Here is a 17,057-nt window from a genome sequence, read left to right on the forward strand (position 1 = left end):
ACCGGAGCTGCAGATTGCAGAAAGAAAACGTTAAACCACCGTGTGTGAAATGTAAAAGCATTAGAAAAAGAGAGGATGGCATTGCATCGCTCTGCGATAACCAAATCTCTCCAAGGAGAACAAAATGATCAGCCAGTGGCACGGCATTTTAAAACATGCCAACACAGTCTGGGCCAACTACGTTACCAAATAATTGACCAGCTTCCACCAATGATCAGAGGAGGAGATAAATCCACAGCCTTACAGAAATTAGAATCACGCTGGATTTTTAAACTGGACACCATTCATCCCAATGGACTGAATGAGAAAATCAACTGGAACATTCTTTGACAGACTTCCTTGCTGCATAAAATATTTATATCGTCCATTTACATAGTTCATTCCTATGCATTCTGCTTATGTTCCTCCAGCAGCATCCATCATACACTAACTCAGCACTTCTTCAGCATGCCTTCCCTATTATTCTAACTTTTTTCTTGAACATTTCATCACCTTCATCACAGTCCCATACTGCTTTTGCTTAACATATCATATTTAAGTAATTCCCTTTTCTAATGCTTTTACATTTCACACACGGTGGTTTAACGTTTTCTTTCTGCAATCTGCAGCTCCGGTGACCGGGGACGCTAGCCGGGTTGCCATGGCAACAAGCTGCAGCCAATGACAGCCATTTCCGGGACGACGTCACCGGGACCACAGGCGCGCCTCCCCGACCTCCGGCAGCAGCAGAGCACACGCATACAAGATCTACAGGGATATAAGGTAAGACTTTAGCACATTTTCTTTTTCTTTCTTTTTCTTTTCAGCACGCTTTTTTGTTACAGAACACAGCAGCCATATGTTATCCTGACGAAGGGACAATGCAAAGTCCCGAAACGAGCCGTTGATAAAACGGATAGGCTGATTTTTTCTCATGTAACCAACATTCATTAAAGCACTTTTTTTCTCATGGAGTGACGTGCAGCTTGCTTGTTTAGCAACAGAGGACTTGTATTCAAAACAGCACGAGCACCCAACACTTAATGTACCAGCACAGGAGTGCCGGATTATCCAAGATACATATATATATATATATATATATATATATACACATAGGTTCAGGGATTTTTAGATTCAGAATGGGCCTGACCGAGCCATCCGGTTTCGGGACCACAGAAAGGCTTGAATAAAACCCTTTCTCCCTGTTGTAGCAGGGGAACCTTGATAATCACTCACTGATGATACAGTTTTTGTATGGCAGCTGCCACTGTTTTCCTCTCTGGGAAGGAAATTGGCAAGACCGATTTGAAAAATCGGTGAGGAGGCACATCTTAAAATTCTAGTTTGCATCCCTGGGATACAGTATCTACTGCCCCAGGATCCAAGTCCGACTGAACCCAGACTCGGCTGTGCCCCCACCGGCGCGGACTCCCTCAGCGGAGCCCCAGCGTCATGCAGTGGATTTTCCAGAGGACGGGGAGAGCTTTTGTCCCCGGGAACTAGCCGTAGCAGGCGCTGTTCTCCCTCTACCTCCACCTCTGGCGAGGAAGGAAGAGCCCCGACCCTTTCTGGATTTATGCGACCGAAAGGACTGCCTCTGATATTGAGGTGTTTTCCTTTGTTATTGGGAAACATAAGGCAAAAAAGAAGATTTACCAGCGGTAGCTGTGGTAATCAGATCCGCGAGGCCCTCCCCAAAAAACTTCACCTTTGTAAGGCCAAGCCTCCAAATGTCTTTTTGAATCAGCATCACCTGACCATTGGCGGGTCCACAGGGACCGTCCAGCAGAAATTGCCATGGCATTGGCTCTTGCACCCAACCGCCCAATATCTTTCGCAGCTTCTCTCATATATAATGCTGCGTCTTTAATGTGACCCAAGGTCAACAAAATGGTATCTTTATCTAGGGTGTCAATGTCAGATGACAAGGTATCTGCCCACGCTGCAGCTGCGCTACCCACCCATGCCGACGCTACTGCCGGTCTTAGTAGGGCACCCGTATGTGTATAAATCGACTTTAAGGTAGTTTCCTGTCTGCGATCAGCAGGATCCTTGAGGGTTGCCGTATCCGGGGATGGTAGCGCCACCTTTTTTGACAAGCGCGTTAAAGCCTTGTTCACCATTGGTGGGGAATCCCACCGTAACCTGTCCTGGGAGTGGAAAGGTTACGCCATAATAATTCTCTTGGGAATCTGCAGTTTCTTATCTGGAGTTTCCCAAGCTTTTCAAACTGGGCGTTCAGCTCGTGAGATGGGGGAAAATTTACCTCAGGTTTCATTTCCTTAAATATGCAGACCCGTATGTCAGGGACAGAGGGGTCCTTAGTGATATGCAAAACATCTTTTATTGCAATAAACATATATTGAATACTCTTGGCCCCCCTTGGGTGCAACTTAGCATCATCATCGTCGACACTGGAGTCGGAATCCGTGTCGGTATCAGTGTCTACTTCCTGTGAAAGGGGACGTCTCTGAGACCCCGAAGGGCCCTGTGACACAGTCAAAGCTATGGATTAACTCCCTGCTTTTTTCTTTGGACTCATTGTGTTTAAAACATTCTTCCAATCAGGTGTCGGCGGCGCCGACAGAGACACCACAATTATCAGCTCTGCCTCCTCCTTAGATGAGCTTTCCACCTCAGACATGTCGACACACACGTACTTACACCGCCACACACACTGGGATACCTAATATTATGGGGACTGACCCACAATAAGGCCCTTAGGAGAGACAGAGAGAGAGTATGCCAGCACACACCCAGCGCCGCTGTACACTGAGACAAGAATCCCAGTCTGTCAGCGCTTTATATATATATGTGTCAAACCACTCTTTTTCACAAATTTTGCGCCAAATATTGTGCCCCCCCCCCCCTCATTTTGACCCTCTGTATTAGGTGACAGCAGGGGAGAGTCCGGGGCCGCTTCTCTGCAGCATGCTGAGGAGAAAATGGCGCTGGTTAGTGCTGGAGGATCAAGCTCCGCCCTCCGACGGCGGGCTTCGGTCCCGCTCTAAATCTTTATACTGGCGGGGGATATGAAATATATAGCCTCTACAGTATATATATATATGTACTTTGCCAGTGTTATCTGAGGTATATTTGCTGCCCAGGGCGCCCCCCCCCCCTGCGCCCTGCACCCTTACTGTGGTGCCTGTGTGTGTGAGCTGGGAGCAATGGCGCGCAGCGTTACCACTGCGCGTTACCTCATGAAGATCTGAAGTCTTCTGCCGCCTTTGAAGTCTTCTTTCTTCTTATACTCACCCGGCTTCTTTCTTCCGGCTCTGTGAGGAGGACAACGGCGTGGCTCCAGGACGGACGGCGAGGGTGAGAACTGCGTTCCGACTCCCTCTGGAGCTAATGGTGTCCAGTAGCCTAAGAAGCAGAGCCTATCACTGAAGTAGGTCTGCTTCTCTCCCCTCAGTTCCACGAAGCAGGGAGTCTGTTGCCAGCAGTGCTCCCTGAAAATAATAAACCTAACAAAAGCTTTTTCAGAGAAACTCAGGAGAGCTCCCCTGCAGTGCATCCAGTCTCCACTGGGCACAGGAATCAACTGAGGTCTGGAGGAGGGGCATAGAGGGAGGAGCCAGTGCACACCCATTCTAAAGCTTTACAGTGCCCATGTCTCCTGCGGAGCCATCTATCCCCATGGTCCTTACGGAGTCCCCAGCATCCTCTAGGACGTAAGAGAAAAAAAGATTAACCCTAGTGTGTAACTGTGTGTGTGTGTACATGAGCAGTGTGTAATTGTGTGTGTGTGTGTGTGTGTGTGTGTGTACATGGGCAGACTAAAGGGCTTCTTATCTGCAGTCAAATTCTATTTTTCTATGTCTACTTACCCGCCATTGCCTCGGCCAGGGTGGTGTCTGATTTGAGTGCATTGTCCCATCGCTCTCCTTTTCTTATTTTCCACCCGGATCTAACGGTTCTTACAAGGAGTTCTCTACCTACTACCACCATTTGTTCCAGCAATGGCCCTGTGGGACCTGGTTTTGGTGTTTGAAAGTGCTTCAGGTTTACGCCTTTGAACACAGTGGACCTTCTCTAGCTTACTTTGAAGACTGTCTTCGTACTCTCCATCACCTTTGCCCGGCGAGGAACTGATTTGAGTTTGCTTTTCCACCGCTCTGCTTTTCTTATTTTCCACCCGGATCGAGCGGTTCTGCAGACGCGCCTTGGCTACCTTTCAAAGGTTGTGTCCTGTTTCTACATTAATCAGAAAATTGTGGTACCTTGCTTTTCTGTCTCTGATTCGTCTCAGATGTTGGCCTTCCGTGATGTGGTTTGGGCCCTCCATATTTATGATCTTAGTAAAATCTGACTCCCTTTTTTCTCTCAATGACTATCACAAACGTGGATGGCTGGCCTCTAAACAGACCTCGGCTCGCTGGCTCCGTCAGGCCTACCTTTTGTCGAACCAACCAGTCCCGGCCTTAGTGCGGACTCATTTCACCAGGCCAGTGGGGACTTCATGGGCAGCTCGGAGTGGTGCCTCTGGTGAGAAACTTTGTTGAGCGGCCACGTGGTCTTCTGCCCACACCTTTATCAAATTCTATTGCTCTGATACCTTTGCCTTCTTAGATGCTTGGTTCGGGCATACGGTATTGAGTGCAGTTCCCTTAGATGAACTGCTTTGGGATGTCCCAAGGATGAAAGAGAAAAGGTATTTGTGTCATTATCTGTTAAATCCTTTCCTCTGAAATCATATAAAACCCATATAAAAGTCTGGGCGCACTGCGTTTGGGCACCCAAAAGCCTGACTTTGGGCGTCCGCGGTACTCGCACCCATTGGCACAAACAATTGAAAAGCTCCATCGGGTGCCATTCACTTACTGGTGCCCATAAAACAATTGAATCCTCCTCATGTACACTCAGGTATGTATATATGAAAACTATTTTATTAGCATACATGTGTGTCATCTATTTGTATTTGCCCTTTAAAAACCAAATGATAAAATCTTTATGTTGTGGATCCAAAAAACTGACCACTGCAAATCCATGATTTAGCTACTATAATACCCAAATTGCCAATGCACCCTGTATAGTATTAAATACAGGTTGAGTATCCCTTATCCAAAATGCTTGGGACCAGAGGTATTTTGGATATCGGATTATTCCGTATTTTGGAATAATTGCATACCATAATGAGATATCATGGCGATGGGACCTAAATCTAAGCACAGAATGCATTTATGTTTCATATACACCTTATACACACAGCCTGAAGGTAATTTTAGTCAATATTTTTTATAACTTTGTGTATTAAACAATGTGTGTGTACATTGAGCCTTGGGAAAACAAAGGTTTCACTATCTCACTCTCACTCAAAAAATTCCGTATTTCGGAATATTCCGTATTTCGGAATATTTGGATATGGGATACTCAACCTGTATTACAAAGAGCTCCTTTTTATGAACACAAGCTAGATAATGACTGTTTTAGTTCACCTCTACAAAGCCAACGGCAAACAGGCAAATCGTGCCACACATGCTGTACATCTGCTCAGTCATATGAGTTACAGTGTTTGTTGGGCACTTGTAGTGTCCAGTTTTGTATGCTCACTATCTTATGTTTCCTTGTTAGCATTATGGGGGTAATTCCGAGTTGATCGCAGCATCAAATTTGTTAGCAGTTGGGCAAAACCATGTGCACTGCAGGGGGGACAGATATAACATGTGCAGAGAGAGTTAGATTTGGGTGGGGTGTATTCAAAGTGAAATCTAAATTGCAGTGTAAAAATAAAGCAGCCAGTATATACCCCGCACAGAAACGAAATAACCCACCCAAATCTAACTCTCTCTGCAAATGTTATATCTGTCCCCCCTGCAGTGCACATGGTTTTGCCCAATTGCTAACAAACTTGATGCTGCGATCAACTCAGAATTACCCCCCTATGTCATTTATGTTGTGTTAGCTGCCATCATATCATCTCTCAACAAACCTGATTTACCTGCTCTTCTCATTTGCTGTTTTGTATTACCCCTTTTCCACTAGCTCTTTTAAACACGGGTAAATGCGCGGGGGCGCGCATTTACCCGTGTTTTTCCCTAGTGGAAACGGGTCCCCCGGCAAATTCCCGGATCAAGTGATCCGGGAATCCTACCCTGGTAGCTAGCTGGGTTGAACACTTGTTCAACCCGGCTAGCTGTCTAGTGTGAACGAGGCGACACGGCTCCTATTCACAGTGCATAGGGAGGGAGGCGCTGGGAGATCATGTGATCTCCCAGCGCCGCCCCTGCCGCGTCACTAGCGCGTCACCAACCCGGCAATTGCCGGGTTGGTGATCGCTGTCTGCAGGGGGCTGTAGCACGGGTCGCAGCCGTGTCAGACGACACGGCTGCGACCCGTGCTACGCTAGTGGAAAAGGGGTATAAGTAGTACACTTAAGTGCTATGTTTTTCTACATTTTAACTTTGTTTCCATTGAAAAATGTTTATCTGACTGTCACTCTTTTTATGTGTTTCAGAAGTTGCTCCAATGATGGCCAAAACTATAAAAGCTTTTAAGAACAGATTTTCTCGACGATAAACCAAAAGAAGAGAATGAACTTTCTTTTGTGGCGGGGGAGAGCTCATTCAGCTGTTGAGCATTCATGACATGGTCTGATGGACTCATCCAGGAACATTGCTTCCCTCAATACAAACTTTTCCTAGTTCCCAACTGTTGAACATTTAATGTTTTACTGACACTTTCATGTTTTAATACATGTTTCCGTCATCTTATTTATATCTCTGCGGCATTCCAGTCACTGTATATTATCTACTGGTGGTTATACAATGGCTTGCCCCTCCTTTGCTGTGGCCTTAGGGTGAATGTGCCCTTTTCTCTCACAGCAGTGGATCCTGTATGTAGGATAGGCCTATATTTCCATCTTAATGCTAGCAAGCTACATCAACAAGTTTGGGAAAGATCAGTGTACTGGACAAGACCAGAATAATTGTTTGCATAAATGTCAGTGGGATTGAGTTCATACCCCAGCAGACGCATATAGTTTAAAGTCCATTTTTATACCGATTTAAGAACTTTTCAAAATTTGAAAATGCTAAATCTATTACAAATGTTACGTACCATCATTGCGTACAGTCTGACGGCTTTCTTTAGGTTCCATCTTACAGTTTTGGGACAAGTTGAAATAATACTGTACTGTGGATGCCATAGTAATATACCTGTATACTAGCAGTCATGTTTCAGTGTTGCAGTGTCATGTAATGTTTGTTGTGAATTATTTTGCAGAGATGTTCAGTGACATAGGATTTTATAAAATGGTGATACATGCACACCGTTTTCATGTCAGGGGTCTGCAGTTAGTCTAGATTTCAATGTCTTTCTGAATTTATAATTTAGACTGATGGAATCCATTTAGGATCTTATTTCACTGTAATTTATTTCGTCATTCATTGCAAATGGTTTTCAGTTGGCACTTTGCATTGTAAAAGTGCACTCATATCCTGCATGATAGTCTCATCTATTTCGGTTTCAAAACAATATTTTATTGAATATTGGACTATGAAGCATCCTAAGCATACTGTTTCCCATGGGGAAGCTCTCAGTATTTCTTTTGGCTGTTGCAGATGATATTTCTACTCTTGAGTAAATAAATGGCAGTGTCAGACACTTCATTGCTCCCTTAGTGTAGGTCATGCGTGAAATGAGTCTATTGTGGATTCTGCAGATCCCACTCTACATTATCCTATAGTGAAGTCAGTGGGTAGAGGCTATGGACTCCAGGATTTTATGTGAGCATTTGCTTTATGTAAATAAAATCCTCTTTTGTGGTTTCAAGGAAATTAAATATTTTAACTAGACTTATATATGCAAATGATTTTATCTGGCTCTTAATAAAATGTGAATATTGGATACTAGAGTCTGCTGTGTTTATAGGGAGCAGCTATTTGCTGTACAACCTGAAGGCGCTGAAATTCTGGAGACTATAGGAAATGACAGGCGATGAGGCTCACGGTGAGAGAACAGAAATGCTGCCATCTAGTGGTTGCACGTATTTCCGTTACTCTCATAATTTATTCATTAACTTTATCGTTTCCACAACAGGAAACCTATTGCTCCAAGAGTAGAAATATCGTATCATTTAAATAAATGCTACGTCCTGGAAAAGTTTCACGCTATTGTGCACGACAGCGACATGATGCGAGTACCAAGATGGCGTCGTGATGGATGCTTAAAAACAAACGTGCTGCGAGTAGCAAGATGGCGCTGTTGTCGCTGACCAGGAAGCGGCGATGTCTCACGGGCACAGTCACGGTGGCGGGGGTTGCGGCTGTGGCGCAGAGCGGGCTGATGAGCCGGAGCGCGGCCTGGAGTACGGACTTTACCGAAAGATTGACTTGCATAAGCTGCAGTGCCTGAACGAGAGCCGGGAGGGCAGCGGAAAGCTGGTGTTCAAGGCCTGGGAAGAACGCGCTGACCGGAGCAGGGTGATTGAGCTTTACATGCGTATGCTGTGTAAAACGTGTAGTTTCAGCAAGTACAGTTTACTAGGTAGTAGGAGGGAATATATGGCCTGGTGCAGCTGTTTATTATGACGAAAACTATAACTTCATGTTTTGGGTCTGTGCTAAATCTGACAAGACCAAAATGCATCATACAGTAATAATAATAAAAAGTGACAACTACACCAGTTGTTGTGAAGTAAATAATGAAATCCCTCTGCACTTTCTGAACGTTGCACTGGTGTAATTGCTGCAGAGCAGGGGTTTCTGACAGACAATTACCACAGTCTAGTCAGATTGCTTAGAAATTAAGCACGGATCTCTCCGTGTGTAATCCCCTCAAGACTCTTCTGCCAATCCTGTAGATTCTTGTGTCATAAATTCCAACACTGAGGGGATATCCTATTAGCAGCGGTACTTTACCGCTGTTAATGGGGTCGTCAGGGACTCTCCTATTATCTCCAATGCCGGCATCCTTTTCCTGGCACTTACCAGGTATTACATGCAATGTATAATCTCTGATAAGGAGCCGCAATAATACAGCAGCCATTGGGGGTACACAGGGAAGATGAGGGCTGTATTTCCCCAGCGTCTGCTAATTTTTGCAGCTGTTGGGTGCCACCAGGCTGCCTGATCAGCATTGACCGGCTTTAGGGTAGGCACTGGGGAAGGGAACCAGGAAGTATAAGGGTTGGGAGATCTCTCTGAGATTGGTATCTGCTGGAAGATCTATCTGCCACACACCGGGCATTTCTGGCTGGTTGCATCAGTTGCGACCACGTCAGGGAAAGCCCAGCCTGGTGTGGTCACATCTGATGCAGCCTAGTAACACAAGTGGTTAATGAAACATGACATTAGTAAAGTGCATCAAGCATCCATTCTGTTTACTGCAATGTACATAATGCAACTTGCAGTATGCCTTCTAAACTAAATATATAGATTATTGCAGAATGCCAGAAACCCTTATGAAATTGTGCGATGTCTGTCCCTTACTGTCACTAGCTCTTTCTTTGTGATTGGTAATTCAGCCGCATGCTGGTAGAGTAAGAGCCATCTCACGTAAAATGAGCGCAGTACTTCTGTTAAGGGGCACGGCTGCCTCCCGCATCCTTAGCAAGGTTGATGACTAATCATTCCTCTAGGAAGAGATGTGCAGCAGGCTTCTATAAGATTGATAAGCAGCCTATTATATGTAAGTAGCTGCTTGCATGGTCCTCTAACCTTGAAAATTATCCTAAATCTCAGTGCTAAAAAAGAAAAGCATGCAAATAACCTATAAAGCATCACATCATATGCAAAATACTTGCTCCAAATTTCCACAAAATATTTCTACATGATCCACAGATAAAAGGTAGACTGGTACTAAAGGTTAACATGACAATGGTCCATACAGAAATTGCCAACACAAGGCTTGTTTTTGTGGGTGTCAGTTTTGTATGTTTCATCATATGTGCACCATCGTGGGCTTGTTTCTCTCGCCAGGCTTCGGGTTACTATTCCCACTTGTATAGTAACACAAGCAAAAGTTGGTAAAACATATAAAAATCCACAAAAAACATGTTGACCTTTTGTACCTGTCAACCTTATTGCATGTTGACCTATCATCCAGATATCCTCCTATTTTACCTATTAGATAAGCTGTGTGACCTGCCTGCATTGCCATTTAGTCGTTACGTGATGCAGGGACCGGCTGTACCCCTTATTCAGTATTAGTGTCTGCTTTATTGCATATAGGGGGTCATTCAGGTGTGGTTGTTCTTCCTACTCTTGTTGCAGTGATTTGACGTATGCAATTGCAAAAATATGCTAATATAGGCAGAAGGTAACCCAAGCAAAAGGATGCCCGTTGCGATCACATCTTTGCATACAGCGCCACATGATTGCAGAAATATCGGTAACATTGTCACACATCAGGTTACCACACACAGTCTGCATACCTCTGAAGACACGCAGGCTGAGCTGCTCTTCCTAGAAGCACAGCCCTCTCCAGTAGCAAGTGTGATCGCAGCTGCTAATATATGTACTCCCATAAAATGCTATCCGAACGGCCATGACACATCTGTGTTCACATGACCGTTCCCCGCTACCGCCCCCAAACACTGACTTCCTGTCACTCAGTTTTCATCTAAAATTTTGCTGTGTACGAATTCGCAAATCATTTGCTGCGTGTGTGCACTGCAGCTTATATGCATGCGCAGTGCAGTTGATCGATATGCGTGCAACCGCCGCTTTGCATCCACGCCTGAATAACCCCCATAAATTAGAGAATAAGTTTTGAGCAATGGCACGTTGCTGAGAGCTACAACTATAGGCTAGGAACACATTCTGAAGTATATTGTTAATGTTTGACTTTCCTGGCAGATATTGATAAAACATGAGAATGATCCTATGATGACCTATCAAATACACCTGTACATGTGTTAATGAGATCTTTGGTTGTTATTAGTACTAATACTTTGTTATTTCCTCAGTTTGTAGAAAGTGATGATGATGAGGAATTACTATTTAATATTCCGTAAGTATGTTTTGTCAGCTATATACAATGCATTATGCCTTCTGCTTCATTCACCCTTTATCCCATTAAGTGCTGTCGCCATGTATCTGACCTCTATCTTATTTGTTAGGTTCACTGGCAATGTTAAGCTAAAAGGGATTATCCTTATTGGAGAGGACAGTGATGCACACCCTTCAGAGATGAGATTGTGAGTACTAGCAGTTACATATGGAAGGCAATATTTCTAACACAAACATTCTTCTACTACACTTTGCATTCAGGGACTTGTAAATTATACAGGACAGTAATAGTCTACAAAGAGCTTAATATATTTGTAAATTTTTTAAAAATGTAATTTTTTTTAATGTATAACCGTGTACACTCTCAGACCTTTGTTTTCTCCTTTATCCACTGGGAGACACTGGAGAACTCTGGGGTATAGACAGTGATGTATGGAGCCTGGCACTTTAAGGGGTATATTCAATTAAGGTCGAAACTGCCGTCTTGTCGAAAAGCCGTCAGTTTTCGACTTTTCTCTGACGTCCTAGTGGATGCTGGGGACTCCGTCAGGACCATGGGGAAATAGCGGCTCCGCAGGAGACAGGGCACAATAATAAAAGCTTTAGGATCAGGTGGTGTGCACTGGCTCCTCCCCCTATGACCCTCCTCCAAGCCTCAGTTAGATTTTTGTGCCCGACGAGAAGGGTGCAATCTAGGTGGCTCTCCTGAGCTGCTTAGAATAAAAGTTTAAGTTAGGTTTTTTATTTTCAGTGAGTCCTGCTGGCAACAGGCTCACTGCTACGAGGGACTTAGGGGAGAGAAGAAAACTCACCTGCGTGCAGGATGGATTTGCTTCTTGGGCTACTGGACACCATTAGCTCCAGAGGGAGTCGGAACACAGGTCTCACCCTGGGGTTCGTCCCGGAGCCGTGCCGCCGACCCCCCTTGCAGATGCCGAAGTTGAAGAGGTCCAGAGATCCAGAAACAGGCGGCAGAAGACTTTCAGTCTTCATAAGGTAGCGCACAGCACTGCAGCTGTGCGCCATTGTTGTCAGCACACTTCACCAACAGTCACCAACTGTCACTGAGGGTGCAGGGCGCTGGGGGGGGCGCCCTGGGCAGCAATGTATAATACCTTTTTATGGCTAAAATACATCACATATAGCCCTTGAGGCTATATGGATGTATTTAACCCCTGCCAGATCTCACAAACTCCGGGAGAAGAGCCCGCCGAAAAGGGGGCGGGGCCTATTCTCCTCAGCACACGGCGCCATTTTCCTGCTCAGCTCTGCTGTGAGGAAGGCTCCCAGGCTCTCCCCTGCACTGCACTACAGAAACAGGGTTAAAACAGAGAGGGGGGGCACTTATTTGGCGATATGATTACATATATAAAAATGCTATAAGGGAAAACACTTGTATAAGGGGTTGTCCCTGTATAATTATAGCGTTTTTGGTGTGTGCTGGCAAACTCTCCCTCTGTCTCCCCAAAGGGCTAGTGGGGTCCTGTCCTCTGTCAGAGCATTCCCTGTGTGTGTGCTGTGTGTCGGTACGTGTGTGTCGACATGTAGGAGGACGATGTTGGTGAGGAGGCGGAGCAAATTGCCTGTATTGGTGATGTCACTCTCTAGGGAGTCGACACTGGAATGGATGGCTTATTTAGGAATTACGTGATAATGTCAACACGCTGCAAGGTCGGTTGACGACATGAGACGGCCGGCAAACAAATTAGTACCTGTCCAGGCGTCTCAGACACCGTCAGGGGCTTGTAAAAACGCCCATTTACCTCAGTCGGTCGACACAGACACGGACACTGACTCCAGTGTCGACGGTGAAGAAACAAACGTATATTCCTTTAGGGCCACACGTTTCATGTTAAGGGCAATGAAGGAGGTGTTACATATTTCTGATACTACAAGTACCACAAATAAGGGTATTATGTAGGGTGTGAATAAACTACTTGTAGTTTTTCCTGAATCAGATAAATTAAATGAAGTGTGTGATGATACGTGGGTTTCCTCCGATAGAAAATTATTGGCGGTATACCCTTTCCCGCCAGAAGTTAGGGCGAGTTGGGAAACACACCTTAGGGTGAATAAGGCGCTCACACGCTTATAAAAACAAGTGGCGTTACCGTCTCCAGATACGGCAGCCCTCAAGGAGCCAGCTGATAGGAAGCTGAAAAATATCCTAAAAGTATATACACATATACTGGTGTTATACTACGACCAGCAATCGCCTCAGCCTGGATGTGCAGCGCTGAGGGGGCTTGGTCGGATTTCCTGACTGAAAATATTGATACCCTTGACAGGGACAAGATTTTATTGACTATAGAGCATTTTAAGGATGCATTTCTATATATGCGAGATGCGCAGAGGGATATTTGCATTCTGGCATCAAGAGTAAATGTGATGTCCATATCTGCCAGACGACAGTGGTCAGGTGATGCAGATTCCAGACGGCACATGGAAGTATTGCCGTATAAAGGGGCGGTCCATCGGACCTGGTGGCCATGGCAACAGCTGAAAAATCCACCTTTTGTTACCCCAAGTCACATCTCAGCAGAAAAGGACACAGTCTTTTCAGTCTCAGTCCTTTCGTCCCCATAAGGGCAGGCGGGCAAAAGGGCCAGTCATATCTGCCCAGGGGTAGAGGAAAGGGAAGAAGACTGCAGCAGGCAGCCCATTCCCAGGAACAGAAGCCCTCCACAGCTTCTGCCAAGTCCGCAGCATGACGCTGGGGCCGTACAAGCGGACTCAGGTGCGGTAGGGGGTCATCTCAAGAGTTTCAGCACGCAGTGGGCTCACTCACAAGTGGACTCCCGGATCCTACACGTAGTATCCCAGGTGTACATTGGAAATTCGAGACGTCTCCCCCTCACAAGTTCCTGAAGTCTGATTTACCAACGTCTCCCTCCGACAGGGAGGCAGTATTGGGAACAATTCACAGGCTGTATTCCCAGCAGGTGATAATCAAAGTACCCCTTCTACAACAAGGGAAGGGGTATTATTCCACACTATATTGTGGTACTGAAGCCAGACGGCTAGGTGAGATCTGAAATATTTGAACACTTACATACAAGCGTTCAAATCAAGATGGAGTCACTCAGAGCAGTGATAGCGAACCAGGAAGAAGGGGACGATATGGTGTCACTGGATATCAGGGACGCTTACCTACATGTCCAAATGTGCCCTTCTCACCAAGGGTGCCTCAGGTTCGTGGTACAGAACTGTCACTATCAGTTCAGACGCTGCCGTTTGGATTGTCCACGGCACCCCGGGTCTTTACCAAGGTAATGGCCGAAATGATGATTCTTCTTAAAAGAAATATGGACGCTTTCCTGATAAGGGCAAGGTCCAGAGAACAGTTGGAGGTCGGAGTAGCACTATCTTAAGTAGTTCTACGACAGCACGAGTGGATTCTAAATATTCCAAAATCGCAGTTTTTTCCGACGACACATCTACTGTTCCTAGGGATGATTCTGGACACAGTCCAGAAAAGGATGTTTTCTCCCGGAGAAGAAAGCCAGGGAGTTATCCGAGCTAGTCAGGAACCTCCTAAAACCAGGAAAAGTATCAGTGCATCATTGCACAAGGATCCTGTGAAAAATGGTGGTTTCTTACAAAGCGATCCCATTCGGTAGATATCACGCAAGAACCTTTACGTGGGATCTGCTGGAAAAATGGTCCGGATCGCATCTTCAGATGCATCAGCGGATAACCCTGTCTCCAAGGACAAGGGTGTTTCTTCTGCAGTGGCTGCAGAGTGCTCATCTATGAAAGGGCCGCAGATTCGGCATTCAGGACTGGGTCCTGGTGACCACGGATGCCAGCCTGAGTGGCTGGGGAGCAGTCACACAAGGAAAAAATTTCCAGAGAGTGTGATCGAGTCTGGAGACTTCTCTCCACATAAATATACTGGAGCTAAGGGCAATTTACAATGCTCTAAGCTTAGCAAGACCTCTGCTTCAAGGTCAGCCGATATTGATCCAGTGGGACAACATCACGGCAGTCGCCCACGTAAACAGACAGGGCGGCACAAGAAGCAGGAGGGAAATGGCAGAAACTGCAAGGATTCTTCGCTGGGCGAAAAATCATGTGATAACACTCTCAGCAGTGTTCATTCCGGGAGTGGAAAACTGGGAAGCAGACTTCCTCAGCAGGCATGACCTCCACCCGGGAGAGTGGGGACTTCATCGGGAAGTCTTCCACATGATTGTAAACCGTTGTGAAAAACCAAAGGTGGACATGATGGCGTCCCGCCTGAACAAAAAACTAGATATTGCGCCAGGTCAAGGGACCCTCAGGCAATAGCGGTGGACGCTCTGGTAACACTGTGGATGTACCAGTCAGAGTATGTGTTCCCTCCTATGCCTCTCATACAAAAAGTACTGAGAATCATAAGAGGGAGATGAGTAAGAATGATACTCGTGGTTCCGGATTGGCCAAGAAGGACTTGGTACCCGAAACTTCAAGAGATGTTCACGGAAGACCCGTGGCCTCTACCTTTAAGAAAGGACCTGCTCCAGCAGGGGCCTTGTCTGTTCCAAGACTTACCGCGGCCGCGTTTGACGGCATGGCGGTTGAACGCCGGATCCTGAAAGGGCATTCCAGATGAAGTCATCCCTACCCTGGTCGAAGACAGGAAGGATGTAACCGCAAAACATTTTCACCGCATTTGGCGAAGATATGTTGCGTGGTGTGGGGCCAAGAAGGCCCCTACAGAGGAATTCCAACTGGGTCGTTTCCTACATTTCCTGAAAACAGGACTGTCTATGGGCCTAAAATTAGGGTCCATTAAGGTTCAAATTTCGGCCCTGTCGAATTTCTTCCAGAAAGAACTGGCTTTAGTGCCTGACGTTCAGATGTTTGTAAAAGGGGTACTGCATATACAGCCTCCTTTTGTGCCCCAGTGGCACCTTGGGATCTCAATGTTGTTTTGAGTTTCCTAAAGTCACATTGGTTTGAACCACTCACCACTGTGGACTTAAAATATCTCATATGGAAGGTGACGATGCTATTAGCCCTGGCTTCAGCCAGGCGTGTGTCAGAATTGGCGGCTTTATCATATATAAAGCCCTTACTTAATTTTTCATTCTGACAGGGCAGAATTGAGGACTCGTCCTAAATTTCTCCTTAAGGTGTTTTCTGTTTTTCACATGAACCAACCTATTGTGGTACCTGCGGGTACTAGGGACTTGGAGGACTCCAAGTTACTTGACGTTGTCAGGGCCCTGAAAAATATGTTTCCAGGAAGGCTGGAGTCAGAAAATCTGACTCGCTGTTTAGCCTGTATGCACCCAACAAGATGGGTGCTCCTGCTTCTAAGCAGACGATTGCTCGCTGGATTTGTAATACAATTCAGTTTACACATTCTGTGGCAGGCCTGCCACAGCCAAAATCGGTAAAAGCCCATTCCAAAAGGAAGGGGGCTCATCTTGGGCGACTGCCCGAGGGGTCTCTGCTTTACAACTTTGCCGAGCAGTTACTTGGTCAGGGGAAAACACGTTTGCTAAATTCTACAAATTTGATACCCTGGCTGAGGAGGACATGGAGTTCTCTCATTCGGTGCTGCAGGGTCAACCGCACTCTCCCGCCCGTTTGGGAGCTTTGGTATAATCCCCATGGTCCTGACGGAGTCCCCAGCATCCACTAGGACGTCAGAGAAAATAAGATTTTACTTACCGATAAATCTATTTCTCGTAGTCTGTAGTTGATGCTGGGCGCCCATCCCAAGTGCGGATTGTCTGCAATACTTGTACATAGTTATTGTTACAAAAATCGGGTTATTCTTGTTGTGAGCCATCTTTTCAGAGGCTCCTTCGTTGTTATCATACTGTTAACTGGGTTCAGATCACAGGTTGTACGGTGTGATTGGTGTGGCTGGTATGAGTCTTACCCGGGATTCAATATCCTTCCTTATTATGCACGCTCGTCCGGGCACAGTATCCTAACTGAGGCTTGGAGGAGGGTCATAGGGGGAGGAGCCAGTGCACACCACCTGATCCTAAAGCTTTTATTATTGTGCCCTGTCTCCTGCGGAGCCGCTATTTCCCCATGGTCCTGACGGAGTCCCCAGCATCCACTACGGACTACGAGAAATAGATTTATCGGTAAGTAAAATCTTATTTTTCAGGTTGGAAGGGG

The 17,057-nt window shown here is 45.9% G+C and overlaps 2 protein-coding genes across 3 annotated transcripts in view; both read left to right on the forward strand.

Annotated features, from left to right (window-relative positions):
• Nucleotides 1–7,830, forward strand: part of ELOA (elongin A) — a 186,106-nt gene extending 178,276 nt beyond the window's left edge. The window contains exon 11 of the mRNA XM_063954096.1: nucleotides 6,440–7,830. Coding sequence (XP_063810166.1) covers nucleotides 6,440–6,501 — 62 coding nt within the window. The 3' untranslated portion in view covers nucleotides 6,502–7,830. The remainder of the gene's footprint in view (nucleotides 1–6,439) is intronic.
• Nucleotides 7,831–8,109: 279 nt separating this feature from the next.
• PITHD1 (PITH domain containing 1) overlaps nucleotides 8,110–17,057 on the forward strand; it is a 97,595-nt gene continuing 88,647 nt past the window's right edge. The window contains exons 1-3 of one of the 2 annotated variants that reach the window (XR_010228034.1): nucleotides 8,110–8,405; nucleotides 10,892–10,935; nucleotides 11,045–11,122. Coding sequence is in view for 1 of the 2 variants with exons in the window: in XM_063954097.1 (XP_063810167.1) it covers nucleotides 8,211–8,405; nucleotides 10,892–10,935; nucleotides 11,045–11,122 (317 nt within the window). In the remaining variant the exon portion in view is untranslated. The remainder of the gene's footprint in view (nucleotides 8,406–10,891; nucleotides 10,936–11,044; nucleotides 11,123–17,057) is intronic. The other variant, XM_063954097.1, reaches the window with a different exon arrangement.

The sequence above is a fragment of the Pseudophryne corroboree genome, chromosome 2 (assembly GCF_028390025.1).
Source record: "Pseudophryne corroboree isolate aPseCor3 chromosome 2, aPseCor3.hap2, whole genome shotgun sequence".
Lineage (NCBI taxonomy): Eukaryota > Metazoa > Chordata > Amphibia > Anura > Myobatrachidae > Pseudophryne > Pseudophryne corroboree.